Source organism: Mirounga leonina, unplaced genomic scaffold (genome assembly GCF_011800145.1).
Source record: "Mirounga leonina isolate KUSES-001 unplaced genomic scaffold, KU_Mleo_1.0 Mir_92, whole genome shotgun sequence".
NCBI lineage: Eukaryota > Metazoa > Chordata > Mammalia > Carnivora > Phocidae > Mirounga > Mirounga leonina.
In genome coordinates this window covers 16,371,597-16,389,440 of record NW_023270852.1, presented here as the reverse complement: position 1 = coordinate 16,389,440, position 17,844 = coordinate 16,371,597, and the positions used below count along the sequence as shown (strand labels likewise).

The 17,844-nt window shown below is 34.6% G+C and overlaps 1 protein-coding gene across 6 annotated transcripts in view; it reads right to left on the bottom strand.

Annotated features, from left to right (window-relative positions):
* EMSY (EMSY transcriptional repressor, BRCA2 interacting) overlaps positions 1–17,844 on the bottom strand; it is an 87,483-nt gene that overhangs the window by 25,267 nt on the left and 44,372 nt on the right. For all 6 annotated transcript variants that reach the window (XM_034995326.1, XM_034995322.1, XM_034995328.1 and 3 more), the window contains 3 exons: positions 9,068–9,217; positions 6,114–6,284; positions 712–848 (listed from right to left, as the gene is read on the bottom strand). In XM_034995326.1, coding sequence (XP_034851217.1) covers positions 712–848; positions 6,114–6,284; positions 9,068–9,217 — 458 coding nt within the window. The remainder of the gene's footprint in view (positions 1–711; positions 849–6,113; positions 6,285–9,067; positions 9,218–17,844) is intronic.

The following is a 17,844-nucleotide window of genomic DNA, read 5'->3' as shown; positions in this document are numbered from 1 at the left end:
GTACCAAGAGTAACAACAATAAGAGAAAAACTACTTATTGAGGACTTCCTATGCGTCAGACGCTGTTTTAAGCACTTCTAAAACAGCTACCAGTTACTGAACAAACTCACTGGTAAAGATCACCATCCCCAACTTATAAATGAGGAAATTAAGGATGACGGAAGTTGAGTAAATTTGCCAAGGTCAAACAACTATGATACTAAGAGACAAAACCCAGGTATATCTAACTCCAAACCTCTACACGACTGCCTTTACAACTATCAATGAAGCGGTTGATTTTTTTTTTTTTTACTGGCTCAAAGAGGTAAAAATGAAAGTAAATCCCCATCAATTAATTTTCTTCATCCCAAATATTTCTCTTTGCCCAACCTAGGCCAATACTAGCCTCATATCTACTGGCCAGAGGCAGGAATAAAACTGTCCTCTAACAGAGGTCCCACTGCAGTTAAGCCAGTGGAATCCTCCATCTGGACTAAGCTAAGCATCTAAATCATGGTCATAAGCAACTTAGCTATGAGCAACATGTTTTAGAAATTACTGTGAAAAATGGCATCAGTTGGTGGTGTTTTAACAGTTATTACATCACAGTAGCGGTAAATCAAACCATACAGGTCATTGTGGGGTTCTGAAGTCCTTAGGCAAATATTTGTATAGCTGGTCTTTAAAATCCTCAGTGGATTCGCTGAATCTGCATTATAAGCTCTTACTTACTCCAGCATTTAGCAATGTTGTGACAACGTTTTTGCCCGGGAGGCCTTGAATGGTTGTTCCTTTTCCTGTTGTCTTTTGCACAACAATCACATTGGGCTTGGAAGTCATTGGGATTGTAGTGATTTTGGTAGTCGTTCCTTAGAGAAGGGGGGAGAAAAGGAGGCCTGAGTTAAGGAGTGATATTTGGTTATTTCTGTTTATGCTGTATATAATTAATACATGTAGTTAATGTCATCCCGAGATGACATGAAGGTTGTCATAAGGATGAAAATGAAGGCTTGGAACAGTAAGTAGAAGTTGTCCTAGAATGAGAGAATATTAAGAATTGACTTTTACAGCAGTCATCTTCCTGGAATTTGAAAACTTGCACACCAAAATCAGAATCTAAAAATATCACAATCAGTTTCCCCATCAATATTCCTCCCCTGATTAGTTAATTGAAACAAATAAAAATCTGCATTCCACAACAAATCCTTCCCCAAACCCAGTATTATATTTATTTGACGAGTGTGGTGGGAAAATTCTTCAAAAAAGAACATTAAAAAGAGGTAAATACTTACCAAAATTGACATAACATTAGACTCTAGAGAAAATTTATGAAAATAAGCCATTTATGTTTATGTGATTAAAAAAAACAAACACCCATAGACCAAGGCACAGATTAAACACATGCTCTTGTAATCTGCAGCACTCTGAAGAGTCTGAGGATGAAACTCCAATTTATATATTTATATAAATAAATTTATATTTTCAATAATTAAGATCTACTCGGTAGATCTACATCTGCTGATCCAAACATACTATCATGTTCTCTTCTCCACATCCTTCCACAACCTGCTTCTCTTATACCTATCAAATTTGTACCCTATATTTTTTGACTGTCACAGTTGGAAATCCTAGTGCAAGTCTTGCCTTGTGAAAGCCCCTTGAGCTCCAAAGGATCTTTTTGCATCCCTAATTCCTCAGTGCTTAGCACATACTGTACGGCAATTACTCAGTAATAGTTGTTCAATGAATATGTGAACAAACTCAATTTGTCACCAACATATGTCTTCTTTCAAAATGTTATCAATGTCAACTCAATAGATAGACCCTCATCTCTTTTGGCTTCCCATATTTTCTCCCTATTTCAAGTTTCTCTATCATACAAATAGCTCTCATGCTCCCGTTATATCAAACATCTTTTAAAAACCAGTTTGACCCAGAAAGTGAAATTGGTCAAAAACCTTTCCAGGGTAACTGGTTGACTCAGTCGATAGAGCACGTGACTCTTGGGGTTGTAAATTTGAGCCCTATTCTGGATGTAGAGATTACTTTAAAATAAAACAAAAAAAACCCTTCCTAATCCCTATTTTATCTAGATAGTTCTAACTTTCCCTCTTAGGTGTCACAATCCTACATGACCTGACCCTTAATCTACCAATTTGATCTTATTTGTTCCTATTCCATAATATACACAACAAGCTCTAATAATAAGTAATAACTCTAATAATAAGTCTAATAAGTAACTTCTTCACTATGGCTTCCTATTATCTGTCACATAGAGCCCAAATTCCTCTTAGGTTTCCAGGTTCTGCCAGACTTTAATTTTCAGGATTATCCAATATATACCTCTTCTTCAGTGTGTTGGTTTCCACATTGGTCCTTGAGCATATGGGTCCCAATGCTACTTCTATGCCTGTGATTTCCTCTGCCCATGAAAACAGGCAAGTCATACATTTCTTCTCTAGACTTGCATATCATTTATCAAATTTAGACTAAGCACAGAACAGGTACTCATTTAAAAACATGACCAATTAATATGTTCCCAAGAAGAAAAATTAAACAAAATTTTATTCTTTTCTACTAGACAAACAGCATTCCCTACTAGAGTTTTAGAAGTAAGGTTACACTAAGAATAAGAATATTCTATGGGTCCCTGGGTGGCTCAGTTGGTTAAGCGACTGCCTTTGGCTCAGGTCATGATCCTCGAGTCCTGGGATCGAGTCCCACATCGGGCTCCCAGCTCAGCGGGGAGCCTGCTTCTCCCTCTGACCCTCTCCCTTCTCATGCTGTTTCTCTCTTGCTCGCTCTCTAATAAATAAATAAAATCTTAAAAAAAAAAAAAGAATAAGAATATTCTAGTCAATTTTTGGCAATCTTATTACATTATATATCTTTATACTTGCCATCATCTAATGTCTTGTCAGTCCAAGGTAACACAGGTTACATAAAAATGCACTTTTATCCACACCAGCTTCACAAATGTTTTTCCCTTTATCTGTAGTTTTTGAATAGTAAGCTGTTAAGAGCCACAAGACCACACTGCCCATTATTCATATGTATCAACTTCAACTATTAATTAACTTTAATCCCTCATACATGATTGATTACGATGACTCCTACAATAATACAGGCTCACTAAATACTTGGTTAATATAAGTGTTTTTAGAAAGTAAGCATTAAGGGGTGCCTGGGTGGCTCAGTCGTTAAGCGTCTGCCTTTGGCTCAGGTCATGATCCCGGGGTCCTGGGATCCAGCCCCGCATAGGGCTCCTTGCTCAGCAGGAAGCCTGCTTCTCCCTCTCTCACTCCCCCTGCTTGTGTTCCCTCTCTCGCTGTGTCTCTCTGTCAAATAAATAAATAAATAAAATCTTTAAAAAAAAAAGTAAGCATTAAAAATTATCTCAAGGAAATGTTAACTAAGTTTTAACCAAAGTACAAATGTATCTGATAGGCTCTCTATATATACACATATAAGTAAATATCTGATTCTAAGGAGTTAAATAACTGCAAAAATGGTCATGCCTTCCATTTAGTTGCTTATTCTAATGAAAAGAAAAAGTTGACCTTTCTAAAAAGCACTTTGGAAGCATGACTTCGCTTTCTAGAGAAAAGGAAGTAAGAACTTCACATAATAATTTATGTATAATGGGGTGCCTGAGTGGCTCATTCAGTTAAGTGGCTGCCTTTGGCTCAGGTCATGATCCTGGAGTCCTGGGATTGAGCCCTGCATCAGGCTCCCTGCTCAGTGGAGAGCCTGCTTCTCCCTCTGCCTGCTGCTCGCCCTGCTTGTGTTCTCTTTCTCTCTCTCTCTCTCTCACTCTAGCTCAATAAATAAAATCTTTAAAAAAATAATTTATGTATAATGATGTTTATCACGGGATTATTTATAATGACAAAAAAAATTGGAAGCCACCTAAAAACATTCAACAATGAGAAAATGGCTAAATTATGGTGCATCATATAAGAAAATATTGTGTAACCATTAAGTGGGGGCAGAGGAGGTGTCAAGATACACTTAAAAGAATAGGAAAATAAGATTATTCTGTGAAAAAAGGGGAAAAGCTGATTATATTAGATCTCAATGTAATTTAAAAAATACACACACATACACTTATAACCAAAAAATTGAACAGAAAAAGAAATTAACAGAAATACATACACTTAAATCTTAACATATTTCTCTGGATGGTAAAAATTATATGTTTTTAATTTTCTTTGTATCTTTCTGTATTTTCCAAATTACCCACAATAAGGGGGAAAGTATCATTTTTCTTTTTAAAGCCTTCTATTCTTACAGCTAGACGTCTGGGTATCTTTTAAGAAAAGCATTTCATTTTTGTTCGTGGGATAGGGGAGTCGGGTAGACACAAACTCTAGAATCCAGCATTTAATTATGGATTATCCAAATTCATCCAACTAGGCTTACCAGTTCACTGTGAATAGATAACCAGGGACTGAAAACTGCTAATAAACTAACCTGTAATCCCACTATCACAAAATAAAAAAAACATTATAAAATAAGAAAACTGTCTTTATAAAGAATATTGATATGTAACATAAGGATCAGTTTAGAGCAGTCAGAAATGAGAGATTCCTTAAAATAAAAGTGTCAGTGAAGCAGAAGTAGACACAAAACAAGCTCCATGCAATGAACAGCACTGTTTCAACTTTGTGCCAAGTACATCCTATTGTGCTGGAAAAGTTTAAGAACTCTTCTCATGTATACCCAATATACTTGAAAAAGCAGCTAACCATTGAGTTGTTTTGTATTTACATACAAAGGTAGATAAAATGTATACATGTAGAGGGTATATATCTCTGCTTCTAGGAAAATATGCTTGCTTACTATACTGCTCTAACCCGATACAAAGCAGCTAAATCATAAAGAAGGCCTGAAAACAGTGGCCTCAGGACATCTAGACATTCCTTCAAGCTATAAGGTTATTATGAATTCATATAGAAGTAAAGAAAAACCATTATGGTGATAAAAAGCTACATACCAATGAAGAATGACCACTTTTTGAAAAATGTTTGAGAATGTGCTCTATACCATTAAGATACTGTCAGGTAATAAATCAAAATTTGAGTTTTCATGGAGTTATTTAAAAAATCCTCTTAAAGCTGGAGTATGATGATTCTTTCCTTACTGGTTTCACCCTCCTCAGTTTGGCAAACATTGGATTTTCTCACTTACACTTAAAAATAGAGCCAATATTAGCAGCTTTAAATACAGTGCTTTATGCCAATACCATGCCCTGCTTTGTTTTTTTTATTCCCTGAGTTATCAGCAACATCATATATTGCCAGGAACTTCAATCTCTTCACTTTAAAATGTCAGAACAACTCACCTGGGGCATACAAAATATGGCTTGTCTACAAAAATGGTACACAGTTAAAGTCCACAGGGCTTGCTTGATGAGAAATTATTTACATAATTTTAATTAAAAACCAATAACGAAAACAGATGCTATGTTAACATTCCACTTCGGAGTCCATAGTCCAAATACTGCAGGAATTAATGAGCTGAGAAAAACCAGGTAAAGTCCCAAAATACCAATAAATATTAGCTTTCACTGAGTAAAATATTTCTTAAAAGTAAACAATCAATATAATGGTGAAAAGAAAATAAAGATACTCAAATATTTTTTTTTAATAAGCTAAAGTGACATTAATAAATGAAATTATAAGATATGGTCCCTCAAAGATGAATAAATCCTAGTTCTTTCTTCCTCTATCTAGCTTATGTGGTCTTAGATAGGTCAATTTCAACTCTCTAAACTTAAATCTGTCTGTACCTGTCAACTGTGGGTGATACCAACTATTCAGATTTATCCATTCTGAAAGGACTGACAAATGGGAGAATACTCAGTAAATGAAAAATCTCTATACAAATATAAATCATAGTAATTCCATTCTGATTAAAAACAACTAATGTTCTATTTTAAAACTGTCAAAAACTTAATGTGTGAAAATTTAATACTAGAAATAAAAAACTAGACTTAATCACTAAATATCAGGACTAAAAACAAAGCTCCAGATTTCTAAGCAGAAAACAGATCTAACAGAATCCTTCAATAGTGAAATGTTTTTTCCTCTTACTGGTTACCTATAGCTTTAACGTATTTCAGATATACCTACCAGAAACTATATTACTGCTAATTATCTTGCCCCCCAAGGTAGCTAATGACTTGGGTACTACTGTGATGATGCTGCCACTGGTAGTTTTCACATAGGTTGCAGCTCCAGGGGTTGCAGCCATCCGACCTATGGACGGGCTCACTGTTGGCCGGGTATAGGTTGCCTGTGTGCCTATAAAAAGGGAAAAGCCAAAAGAAAAACTTGTCATTACTTATAGAAGAATGACAATTTATACAGTTTAGCTATAATTCAATGTAATCTACATTGCTTTAACTTGAAAATGGAATTTCAAGGTGTCAAGACATTAAGTAACAATTTATAGACAGTTTTCAATGCACATAGCAAGAACCACAGCCAAGTCAATTTGGATTAATTTTACACATAAAATTTTGTGATGTGTTGCATTAAATTACCAACCTCAAGAAAAAGTATAACTATGTTCCTTTCTTCCACTACCCTTCTTCCACTAGTTCTATGCCAAAAGAAACTTAAATTTAATCATCTTTCCTGCCAGAGCATTTTAGATATTTCTGTTACAGATTTTAAGGTCTCTACATCTGTTTTATGCTGTCACAGTGCCAAACCCAATGTCAGCATTCAGCAAATAAGGCAGTATTGTTTGCTTAAAATTTTAGAAACTTATGCTATTTTGTACTCTGCTATTCTCTAAATATATTTCTATCTTTTAAAGAATTATTCCATCATTTTACTAGAGATTAAAGTTGAAGCTGCCAAGAGTTGCCAGGAATATTTCTTTTGGCCAAAAAAGTTCACTATTTACATATTTCCTCAACTCTAACTGACCCCTTAGAAAATTTTTCTTCATGTCTCTCAAAGGATTTTGCACTCTTCCCCACTATTCCAAAGATGTTTTCTTTTCCCAAACAAGAATTAAAAACTAACCGGATGAGCCTGTTATAGTTTCCTACAAGTCCAGTAACTCAGAAATACTATTTCTACACTAAGAACTATTAGTCTGGGGAAGAAAGAAGATGACTAAGATAATACCTTCTTTGACAGGAAAGCATTTTTTCATAATAATTAGAATGGTCATCGTGATAACCGTTTTCAACAACTCCCTCCCTGCAAAAATGCTTTTATCAAGATATTTAAAAATTTTTAAATACAATCACAACCCAAAAAAAGGAGGAGGGGAAGAACATTAAGTAGAATTAATTTAAGTCAGTTACAAACATACATTTGAATCCCCCTCAAAAAAATCTAGTGCAAAGGGGGCACCCGGGTGACTGAGATGATTAAACGTCTGCTTTCGGCTAAGGTCATGATCCCAGGGTCCTGGAATCGAGCCCCACATCGGGCTCCTGACTCTGCGGGGAGCCTGCTTGTCCCTCTCCCTCTGCTTCTCCCCCTGCTCACGCTTGCTCGCTCTCTCTCTCTCTCTCTGTATCTCTGTGTCTCAAATGAATAAATAAAATCTTAAAAAAAAAATCTAGTGCAAAGTAAACATGCTACAAACATAATGTGAACCAGCTAAATTTTAACAAAAAATTTTCCACTTAAGCTTTTGTTTTAAAAATAGAAACACCTTTTCTAACAGAGATACACAGGCACAGACAGACATTATTTTTTACTATCTTTCCCTAAGGTAAAGAATCATATATAAATAACACTATTATTTTTGTACCAAATGGAAAAAAGTAGGGGGGGGGGGGGAGGGTGGAGTATGATAAATTTAATGCAAGAACAGCGTGTTTTTAAAGCACAGGTTTTGCAGAGACAGCAAGTAGAATGGTGGTTGGCAGGGACTGCGGGAAGGTGGTAATGGAGAGTTATTGTTTAATGTGTAGAGTTTCAGTTTGGGAAGATGAAAATGTTCTGAAGCCTGATGGTGATGATGGTTATAAAATAACATGAATGCACTGAATGTCAATGAACTATACACTTAAAATGGTAAATTTCATGTTCTATTTTACCACAATTAAAAAGAAAAAAAGAGAGTCAAACAAATGGGGGTTCAAATCCCAGATCTTCCTTTTATTGGCTGCATGACTTTGGGCAAGTTGCTTAACATCAGTCTCTGTTTTGCTGCTAAAAGTGGAGATATTAAAGCCTAAGGAAGATTAAGTGTAATGTCTGTATAGACCTTTACATCCTGGCCAATAAATGATAGCTTTATAAACTTGAGACAGGTACCATTTTACACTATTTACATTCTATCATCTAAGTACTGGCCCTTCTCAAAAAATCTGGTAAGAGTTATACAAATTTAAAATAGTAGTAATAGCTAATTCTTACATTAATTAATAATAATAGCTATTGAGCACTCTGCTGGGGACTGTACATACTGGATTTCCTCTAATACTTATAATAACCTTATGGTACAGGTATTGTTATCCCATTTAAACAGACAGGGGAAAAGACTTACAGGAATTAGTAACCTGCTCAAGGACACAAAGGGTGGTACTATTTAAAATGTTCTACACTGTCACTTCCTTGGGCATAGCCTGGTTGTTCTCATATATGGGCAAAATGGCATCCTGGGCTTCTCTCAGTCTGAGTAATGCTTACTACACCGCAATGTAATACAGACTTTCAGCCTCCTAAGAGTGCAATCCTTCTGGGCTGGGAGAGTGTGTTTTCGGTTCCTCAACAAATCCTGATTAAACACCTACTTGCAGACCAGCTCTACATATATATGGTGAATAAAACAAAGATGGTCCCTTATCATGGAGCTTATGGTCTAGTAAGGTGAACTACATTAAATCAACAAACAAGTAGTGAAGAAATTAGAAGCTGTAGTTATGTGCTATAAAGTAAAAGAACAGAAGACCATGACTATAATAAAAGAAAGCTAATTTTAGTTGGGGGGGAAAGGCTCTTAAAGAACTGTCTCATTAATCTCTATATCCCCAGTATCAAGCACTATGTTGATACAAAGAAATTACTCAATGACTATATGATGAATGTATGGACTGATGCTCGAGAAAACTTACCAGTAGGAGTGGTTACCAGTTTAGTTGTCATAATTGCACCATTACTGCTAACCACCATAATAGGGGAATTGCTACTGGTAGGCAGAGTTGCTGTCACTGGTTTGGGTAAGATTTTACTTGGTTGAACTTGTTGTGTGATGATTTTAACACCTTTGAAAGAAGAAAGAGAAATCTCAATACAGATTATTTTGAAAAACATTTTCCTTATACCAACCCAAGAGGGCAGTAGTTACACATATTTGCTCAGTCTTGCCTAAAGAGAAGCTTTTTTCAAAATGATGAAACTTTCAATTTTTATTCCTTAAATTCCTATCTTTCCTGATTCCTCTCATTCAAGAATATAATTAAGATATTACAGAAACTATTAACAATTTCTTTAAAAAAACATTTTTTCCTTTTGTCTATGATCACGTCAAATAAGAGCTTTCAAACCAAATTAGTGTAATGATGTGGATTTTTTACATTTTTAAAAATTTTTATTTATATGTTAATTGTTACATTGACTTTCCAAGTGTAAAATATCCATTTAAAAGAAATCTCTCAAAAAAAGTAAAATAAAAAATAAAATGAATCTCTCATGCTAACTATAAATTTAAGTACTAGTAATTGTTAACTGAGGAAGGAAATTTTTGGTAACATTTTTCCCCCTGACTAACTTCACTGAAAAAATCCATGGGATGGAGTATATTGTCATAGACAACTAAAAATTATATTACTTTTTAGATAGTGATTTAGGTTGAGATATTAGGAAGCAAATACATCTATTTAACAACCTTAAATAATTTTAAATTTTTTTAGGCCAACTAAGAAGTTAAAATTATGATCATCACCTAGGCATAACTGGGCAAATTATTATCTCTATAACTCAGTTTTCTCATCCATAAAATAAAGATACTATCAGTATATACATTCTTGGGTTGTTATAAAGATTAAATAAATCAAAATTGTAAAGTACCTAATGCATAGCAAGAATTCAATAAAGTATTATTACTGTAGAGATAAAGAAACTCTGATTATAATAAATCATAACCAGTGAAGTTGTAGGGAAAAAATTTTTTCCAGTATTATCTCATTAGTGAATTACAATAATGCTTAAGACACATAAAAAGAAGTACACCTCCCCCAATAACCACAGACAGAAAAAACTTAATGGAATCATAAGAGATTACTTTGCTCAGTCCTATGCAAATAGACTGAAAATTTAGATCAAATAGATTATTATCTAGAAAAATATTAGTTATCAAAATGGACTTCAGAAAAGACAGGTATCTAATTAGACAAATTTCCTTAAGATAAATTTTAAGGAACTCCTCCCCCTTCATCAATAAATAGCAGGCCCAGATAGTTTCACAGAACAATTCTATAGTCTGTAAAAAGAAGATAATTACAATGTATTTAAAACCATTCCTCTTTAAAGTTCTCATTATCAGAAAAAAAAAAAATTTGTAACTGTGTGGTGATAAATGTTAACTAAACTTGTTGGGGTGATTATTTCATAATATATACATATATCAATCAAATCATTATGTTATACACCTAAAAATAATACAATGTTATATGTCAATTATATCTCAATTAAAAATGAAAACCATTCAGACACCAATTTCTGACAAGAGAGCATGAGGAGCTCTGCTAATCTGCTAACCCAATGGAACTAGTAAAATGATAACCAATGAGAAGCTCTGGAAATAGTCCCAAGGACAAATGAAGAAACATCTATTTAAGAGTATGTAGAAAAATCCGGTAAGAAAGGAGAGATCTGTGGTATTTAAACTAAGACCTGTCCCTCCTTACCCACTAAGAGGGAGGGAAAGACTCCTCCCCAGACTGCTGTAGTCAAGAACACAAGGTTTCCCCTTATTCCAGCTCCCTGTTAGAGGGCTTTCTTCTAAGGAGCAGTAGGACTTCAGTTTACCTCATCCTGCCCCCAGGTAGGTATTGCGAAGCCCCAGGCAAGTGATGTCAAGAAGTGTGCATTCTCTTCTTCTGCCAAGCCCCCAACTGATGGAACAAAGGCTATACTTTGGGCACAATGTTACTGAGAAACTGGAGTCCTGACCACCATTGCCCAGGCTTGTGAGGTGGTGGCTCTACCACCAGAAGCAAGCCAAGAGGATGTCAGGCTGTTGCCCACACTCCTACCCTTGCCTTCACTGAGTGCTCAGCTTCTAGAGCAGGAGTGTCATTCAGAGAAGAGCTCCAGAGCTGCCTGAGGGTAAAAACAGATAATAAAATAGATAGTTTGCAATCTCTTCCCAAAGGAACTGGCTTCGTTTGTAATAGAGCATGGAGAAGTTCAAGCTCTCAAGAACAGTTGAGGACGTGATGAAAGGCAACTGGAAGAAGATTTATGGATTTAAGAAAAAACAGTCAGGGCGCCTGGGCAGCTCAGTTGGTTAGGCGTCTGCCTTTGGCTCAGGTCATGATCTCAGGGTCCTGGGGTTGAGCCCTGAGTCAGGCTCCCTGCTCAGAGGGGAATGGGCTTGTCCCTCTCCCTCTGCCTCTCAACCCTGCTCATGCTCTCTCTCAAATAAATAAAATCTTAAAAACAAACAAACAAAAAACCCCGACATTCAAGACAATAGGCCAAACAGCTTGCAGAAGAGAACTGAGGTATAAGGAAGCTAAGAGGAACCATCTGTGGTCAGAACAAATACACCTCTGAAACTATTCCAACAATTTAGACTAGTTTGTAAAGCAACTTAAGACTCCAAGACACTGTTGAAAACAATAGAGTAGTTTAACAGTTGGGTGTGGTCAGAGAAAGAGCAGGAGAGAGTCACACTAATTCCACTGTCATCTCAGAACAACTGTGAGCATACCCAGAGCTGTAACTCCCTGAGCAACAGCATCAGAAGCTTACTTCACTAAAATAATTGATCTAGTTACAAAACAACAAATAGTGAAGTAAATAACAAAAAAAAATCACAGACTGGGAAGGTACAAGAAGACCAGTATCTAGCTACAATATATAATGCCTAATATCTAAAATATCAAGGGGTGCCTGGCTGGCTTAATTGTAGAGCATGTGACTGTCAATCTCAGGGTTCTGAGTTCAAGCCCCACGTTGGGCATGGAGTCTACTTTTTCAAAAATAATTAAGTAAACTAAATAAAATATCAATATAAATATCTAAAATGTCCAGTTCCAACAAAATACAAGGAGGCATACAAAGAAACAGGAAAATATGACCCATACACTGGGAAAAAAAGCAGGCAACAGAAATTCCCTATGAGAGCAAACACATGTCAGATTTAACAACAACAAAAGACTTCAAAGCAGCCATTATAAATATGTTCACAGAAGTACAGGAAAGCATGATGATTGAAGTAAAAGCAGGTATGATAACAAAGTTGCATCAAACAGAGTATTAATAAAGCAATAGGAATTACAAAAAAAGAACCAAAGAGAAAATTTGGGGTTAAAAAGTATAATAACTGAAATAAAAAATTCGCTAGAGGGGCTCAAGAGTAGATTTGAACTGGCAGGAAAAAATAAAAGAGCAAATGTGAAAATAGAGCAATTAGATTATGCAAGCTGAAAAAAATGTCAGAGAAAAAAGAATGAAGAAAAATGAACAGAACCTCAGAGAAATGTAGAACAGCATCAAGTGCCCCAAACATATATGTAACAGAACTACCAAAAGAAAGAACAGCAAGAAAAGAGAAGAAGAAATATTCAAAGAAATTGCTGAAAATGTCCTAAATTTATTTGAAAAGCAGTAACTTATACATTCAGGGAGCTCTATAAACTCCAAACAGAATAAACACAAAGAGATCTACAAACAGACACATCATACTAAAAATGCTAAAAGTCAAAAGCAACAGAAGAAATCTTGAAAGTAACAAGAAAAAACCAACTTATCACTTATAAAGGAACTGCATTAAGGTTAATAACTGACTTCTCAGCAGAAACTGTGGAGTTTAACAGGCATTAAGACAACTATTCCAAGTGTTCAAAGAAAAAACTGCCAACCAAGAATCCAATATCCAGCAAAGCTATCTTTCAGAAATGAAGGCAAAATAAAGACTTTACCAGGTAAACAAAAATAGAGGGAATCTGTTGCTAGTAACAATGTGTTGCCTTACAACAGACACTAAAGGAAGTTCTATGATAAGAAGGAACAAGGAACAAAACTTTGATGTTCACTCTTGACAGTTATACTCAACATTTTACTAGAGACTCTAGTCAGGGAAATTAGGCAAGAAAAAGAAATACAAGGCATCCAGACTGTAACAGCAGAAATCATCTCTATTTGTAGATGACATGATCTTTTATATAGGAAATCCTAAGAAATTCACCTATAACTATTAGAGCTAAAAAATGAGTTCAGCAAAGGTACAGGGTATTAAATCAACACAAAAATCAGTTGCATTTGTATAAATTAGCAACGAATAATCCCAAAAATGAAATTAACAATTTCATTTACAGTAGCTTCAAAAAAATACTTAGGAATAAATTTAACAAAAGAAGTGTAAAATTTATATTCCAGAAACCATACAACATTGTTGAAATAAATTAAAGAAGATCTAAATAAACGGGAAAACATCTCATGTTCATGGATCAAAAAATTTAACATTATTAAGATGGTAATACTCCTAAACTGACCTACAGATTCAATGCGATCCCTATCGGAATCTCAGTTGGCTTCTTTATAGAAACTGATAAGCTGATTCCAAAATTAATATGGAATTGCAAGGGACCCAAATAGTCAAAACAATCCTAAAAACAGAACAAGATAATAGCAATTACACTTCCTGGTTTCAAAACGTACTACAAATCAGTGGTAACCAAAACAATGCGGCACTGGCATATGGATACACATACACATTAATGGAACAGAATTGAGAGTACAGAAACAAACCCACACATGTGGCTGACTGATTTTCAACAAGTTCAGCAGTGGGGGTGGGAGGGGGGGAGATAGTCTTTTCAATAAATGGTACTGGAACAAATGGATAGCCATATGCAAAAGAATGAAATTGGAGGCTTACTTCACATCATAACAAAATTAACTCAAAATGGCTCAAAGACCTAAATTTAAGAGGTAAAACTATCAAACACTTAGAAAAAGACAAAGAGATAAATCTTTATGATCAGGAATTTGGTAAAAGATTCTTAAATATGATACCAAAAGCATAAACAACATTAGAAAAAATAAACTGGACATCACCAAAATGAAAAACTTTTGTAATAGGACATCATCAAGAAAGTGAAAAGACAACCAACAGAATGGCAGGAAATATCTGTAAATCACATATCTAATAAGGGTTTAATATCTAAAATATATAAACTAAAAAAAACTACTACAACTCAGTGATAAAAAGACAACTCAATTTAAAAATGGACTAAGGATATAAATAAATATTTCTCCAAGGAGGATATAAAAAGGGCCAATAAGCACAGGAAAAGGTGTTTGACATCATTAGTCACCAGAAAAATGCAAATCAAAACCACAATGAAATACCACTTCACACAAACCAGGAGGGCTAGAATCGAAAAGTCAGAGAATAACAGGTGTTGGAAAGGAGGATGAGAAATTGGAACCCTCATACACTAATGGAGATGTAAAATGGTACAGTCATTTTGGAAAACAGTCTAGTAGTTTCTCAAACAATTATACATAGTTACCATACAGCTGAGCAATTCCACTCCAAGGTATATACACAAGAGAACTGAATACCCAAAAACTTACACATGAATGCTTTCCACAGAATATACTCATAACAGCCAACAGGTGGAAAAAATCCAAATGTATATCAATGGACAAATGGATAAACAAAACGTGAAATAGTATTTGGCCATAAAGAGGAATGAAGGACCAATACATGTATGTACCTTGAAAACACTGTTAAGTGAAAGAAACCAGTCACAAAAGACCACATATTACATGAGTCCATTCATATGAAAATCAGAGACAGAAAGTAGATTAGTGGTTGCTTAGGGCTGGAGAGGCTGTCATAGGGAGCAGAGAATGATAACTAATGATTACAGGGTTTCTTTTCGAAGTGATGAAAATGTTCTAAAATCAATATGGCGATGGTCACACATATCTGTGAATATACTAAATACTACTGAACTGTACACTTTGAATGGTTATTTGAATGGTAAATTATATCTTAATAAAGCTTTTTTAAAAAAAAAATTCCAAGCATTTTTAAAAAGGAAAACATTACAATTCTTTCTTGAAAGCACACATAACATTAAACTAAAGCCTGACAAAGACTGTACACAAAAAGAAAACTACAGACCAACTTCCCAAGACTAGCAATACACAATCAATTCCTCATACTGGGATAAATTGCAAAATATTTAAATGTAAAAAATGTGAACTGTAACTATAAATCTAGAAGCATTAAAGACTACACTGATAAATTCAACTATATAAAAACAAAAAAAGATCTACACAGCAGAAGTTCCCATAAATAAAGTGAACAACAGACAGATAAACGGGGAGGAAAATCTCTGCAAATCATGAAACACACACAAGGCTTGCTAATTATCCTGATATAATTAAAATTCCCAGAAATTGATGAGAAAAATACCACAGTAGAAGTATGGACAATGAATACAGACTGCACACAAAAAATAAAATACAAAGGGCTCTCAAACATAAAGAGTGTTCAAACTCACTCTAGATAGAAATGAAAATAAAACAACACAGAGAAAATGAAATACTTAAGTATAAATGTAACAAAACATGTACAGGATTTGTACACTGAGAACTGTGAAACACTGATGAAAGTGAAAGAAGACCTAAATGAATGGAGTGCCACACTCTGTTCATGAACTGGGTAAATCAACACAATGTCAATTCTTCCTAAACTCATCTAGAAGCTTAATGCAATTCCTAGGAAAATCCCAGTAAAGTTTTACTACACACAGATACATTTAATCTTAAATTTATACAGAAAGGCAACAAAACTAGAATAGCTAAAATAATTTTGAAATAGAAAAATAAAGTGGAAGGAATCACTCTATCTACATTAGAGCTTCCTATATAGCTATTATAATCAAGACAGTATGGTACTAACAGAGAGACAGACAGACACAAAGATCAATGAAACAAATGGAGTACCTAAAAATAAACCCACACAAATATGCCCAACTGATTTCTGACAAAGATGCCAAAGCAATTCAATAGAGTTTGATAGCCTTTTCAACAAAGGGTGCAAAAGCAATTACATCCACAGGCAAAAAAAAAATAACCTTGACCTAAACCTCACACTTAATTATATAAAAATTCACTCAAAATAGATTATGACTTAGATAAAACTATAAAACTTTTAGAGAAAAAAACAGGAGAATAATGTTAAAACCTAGAGCTATGCAAAGTTCTTTGAATTGATACCAAAGACATGATCCATAAGAGGAAAAACTGATGATAAACTAGACTGAATCAAAATCTAGTATGAGTGAACAACCCAGAGCTACTAGTGGGACTTCATTACTAACATATTCCTCCTATAACTATGATGGTTAGACTTCTTAAAGCAGTCATGGCATAAGACTCTACAATTGAGGAACTTAAGACAGATGGGGAAAATAGGGTTAGAAGACTGAGGTTTTTGAGTCAATCTAGAAAAGCTTTTATAAGCATTTTCACATGGAATAAAAGAGAATCCAGACAACATAATAAATATATAATATCATATAGCCACACTATTAACACATTAACTATACCTTGTGCTCACTAGAAATTTTTTAGTATCTCCTACCCCTGCTGTTCAAAAGAGATGATTAAAAATTCATTTTTGGAATAAGACAAGCATTACCCTCATACCAAAACCAGATAAAGACACCAGGAAAAAAAAAAAAAAAGAACTATAGGCCAATATTTCTGATGAACATAGATGCAAAAATCCTCAACAAAATACTAGCAAACTGCATCCAACAATACATTAAAAAAATAATTCACCACCATCAAGTGGGATTTATTCCTGTTGCAAGAGTGATTCAAGATTTGCAAATCAATCAATGTGATACATCACATTAATAAGAGAAAGGATAAGAACTATATAATCATTTCAGTAGATGCAGAAAAGGCACTTCACAAAGTATAACATCCATTCATGGTAAAAGCCTTCAACAAAGGTTTTAGAGGGAACATACGTCAACATATTAAAGACCATATATGAAAAACCCACAGCAAACATCATACTCAATGGGGAAAAACTGAGAGCTTTTCCCCTAAGGTCAGGAACAAGGCAAGGATGTCTACTCTCACCACTTTTATCCAACATAGAACTGGAAGTCCTAGCCACAGCAATCAGACAACAAAAAGAAACAAAAGGCATCTATATCAGTAAGGAAGAAGTCAAACTTTCATTATTTGCAGATGACATGACACTCTATATAGAAAACCTGAAAGACTCCAAAAAAACCTGCTAGAACTAATATATGAAGTCAGTAAATTCACAGGATACAAAAAACACAGTAAATTCACAGGATACAAAAACAGAAATCTGTTGCATTTCTATACACCAATAATGAAGCTGCAAAAAAGAAATTAAGAAATAATCCCATCTATAATTGCACCCAAAACAACAAGATACCTAGGAATAAAACTAACCAAAGAGGTAAAAGAGCTATACTCTGAAAACTGTAAAACACTGATGAAATTGAAGATGACAGAAAGAAACGGAAAGACGTTCCATGTTCATGGATTGAAAGACCAAATATTGTTAAAATGTCTATACTACTCAAAGCAATCTACGCATTTAATCCAATCCCTATCAAAATACCACCAGCATTTTTCACAGAGCTAGAACAATCCT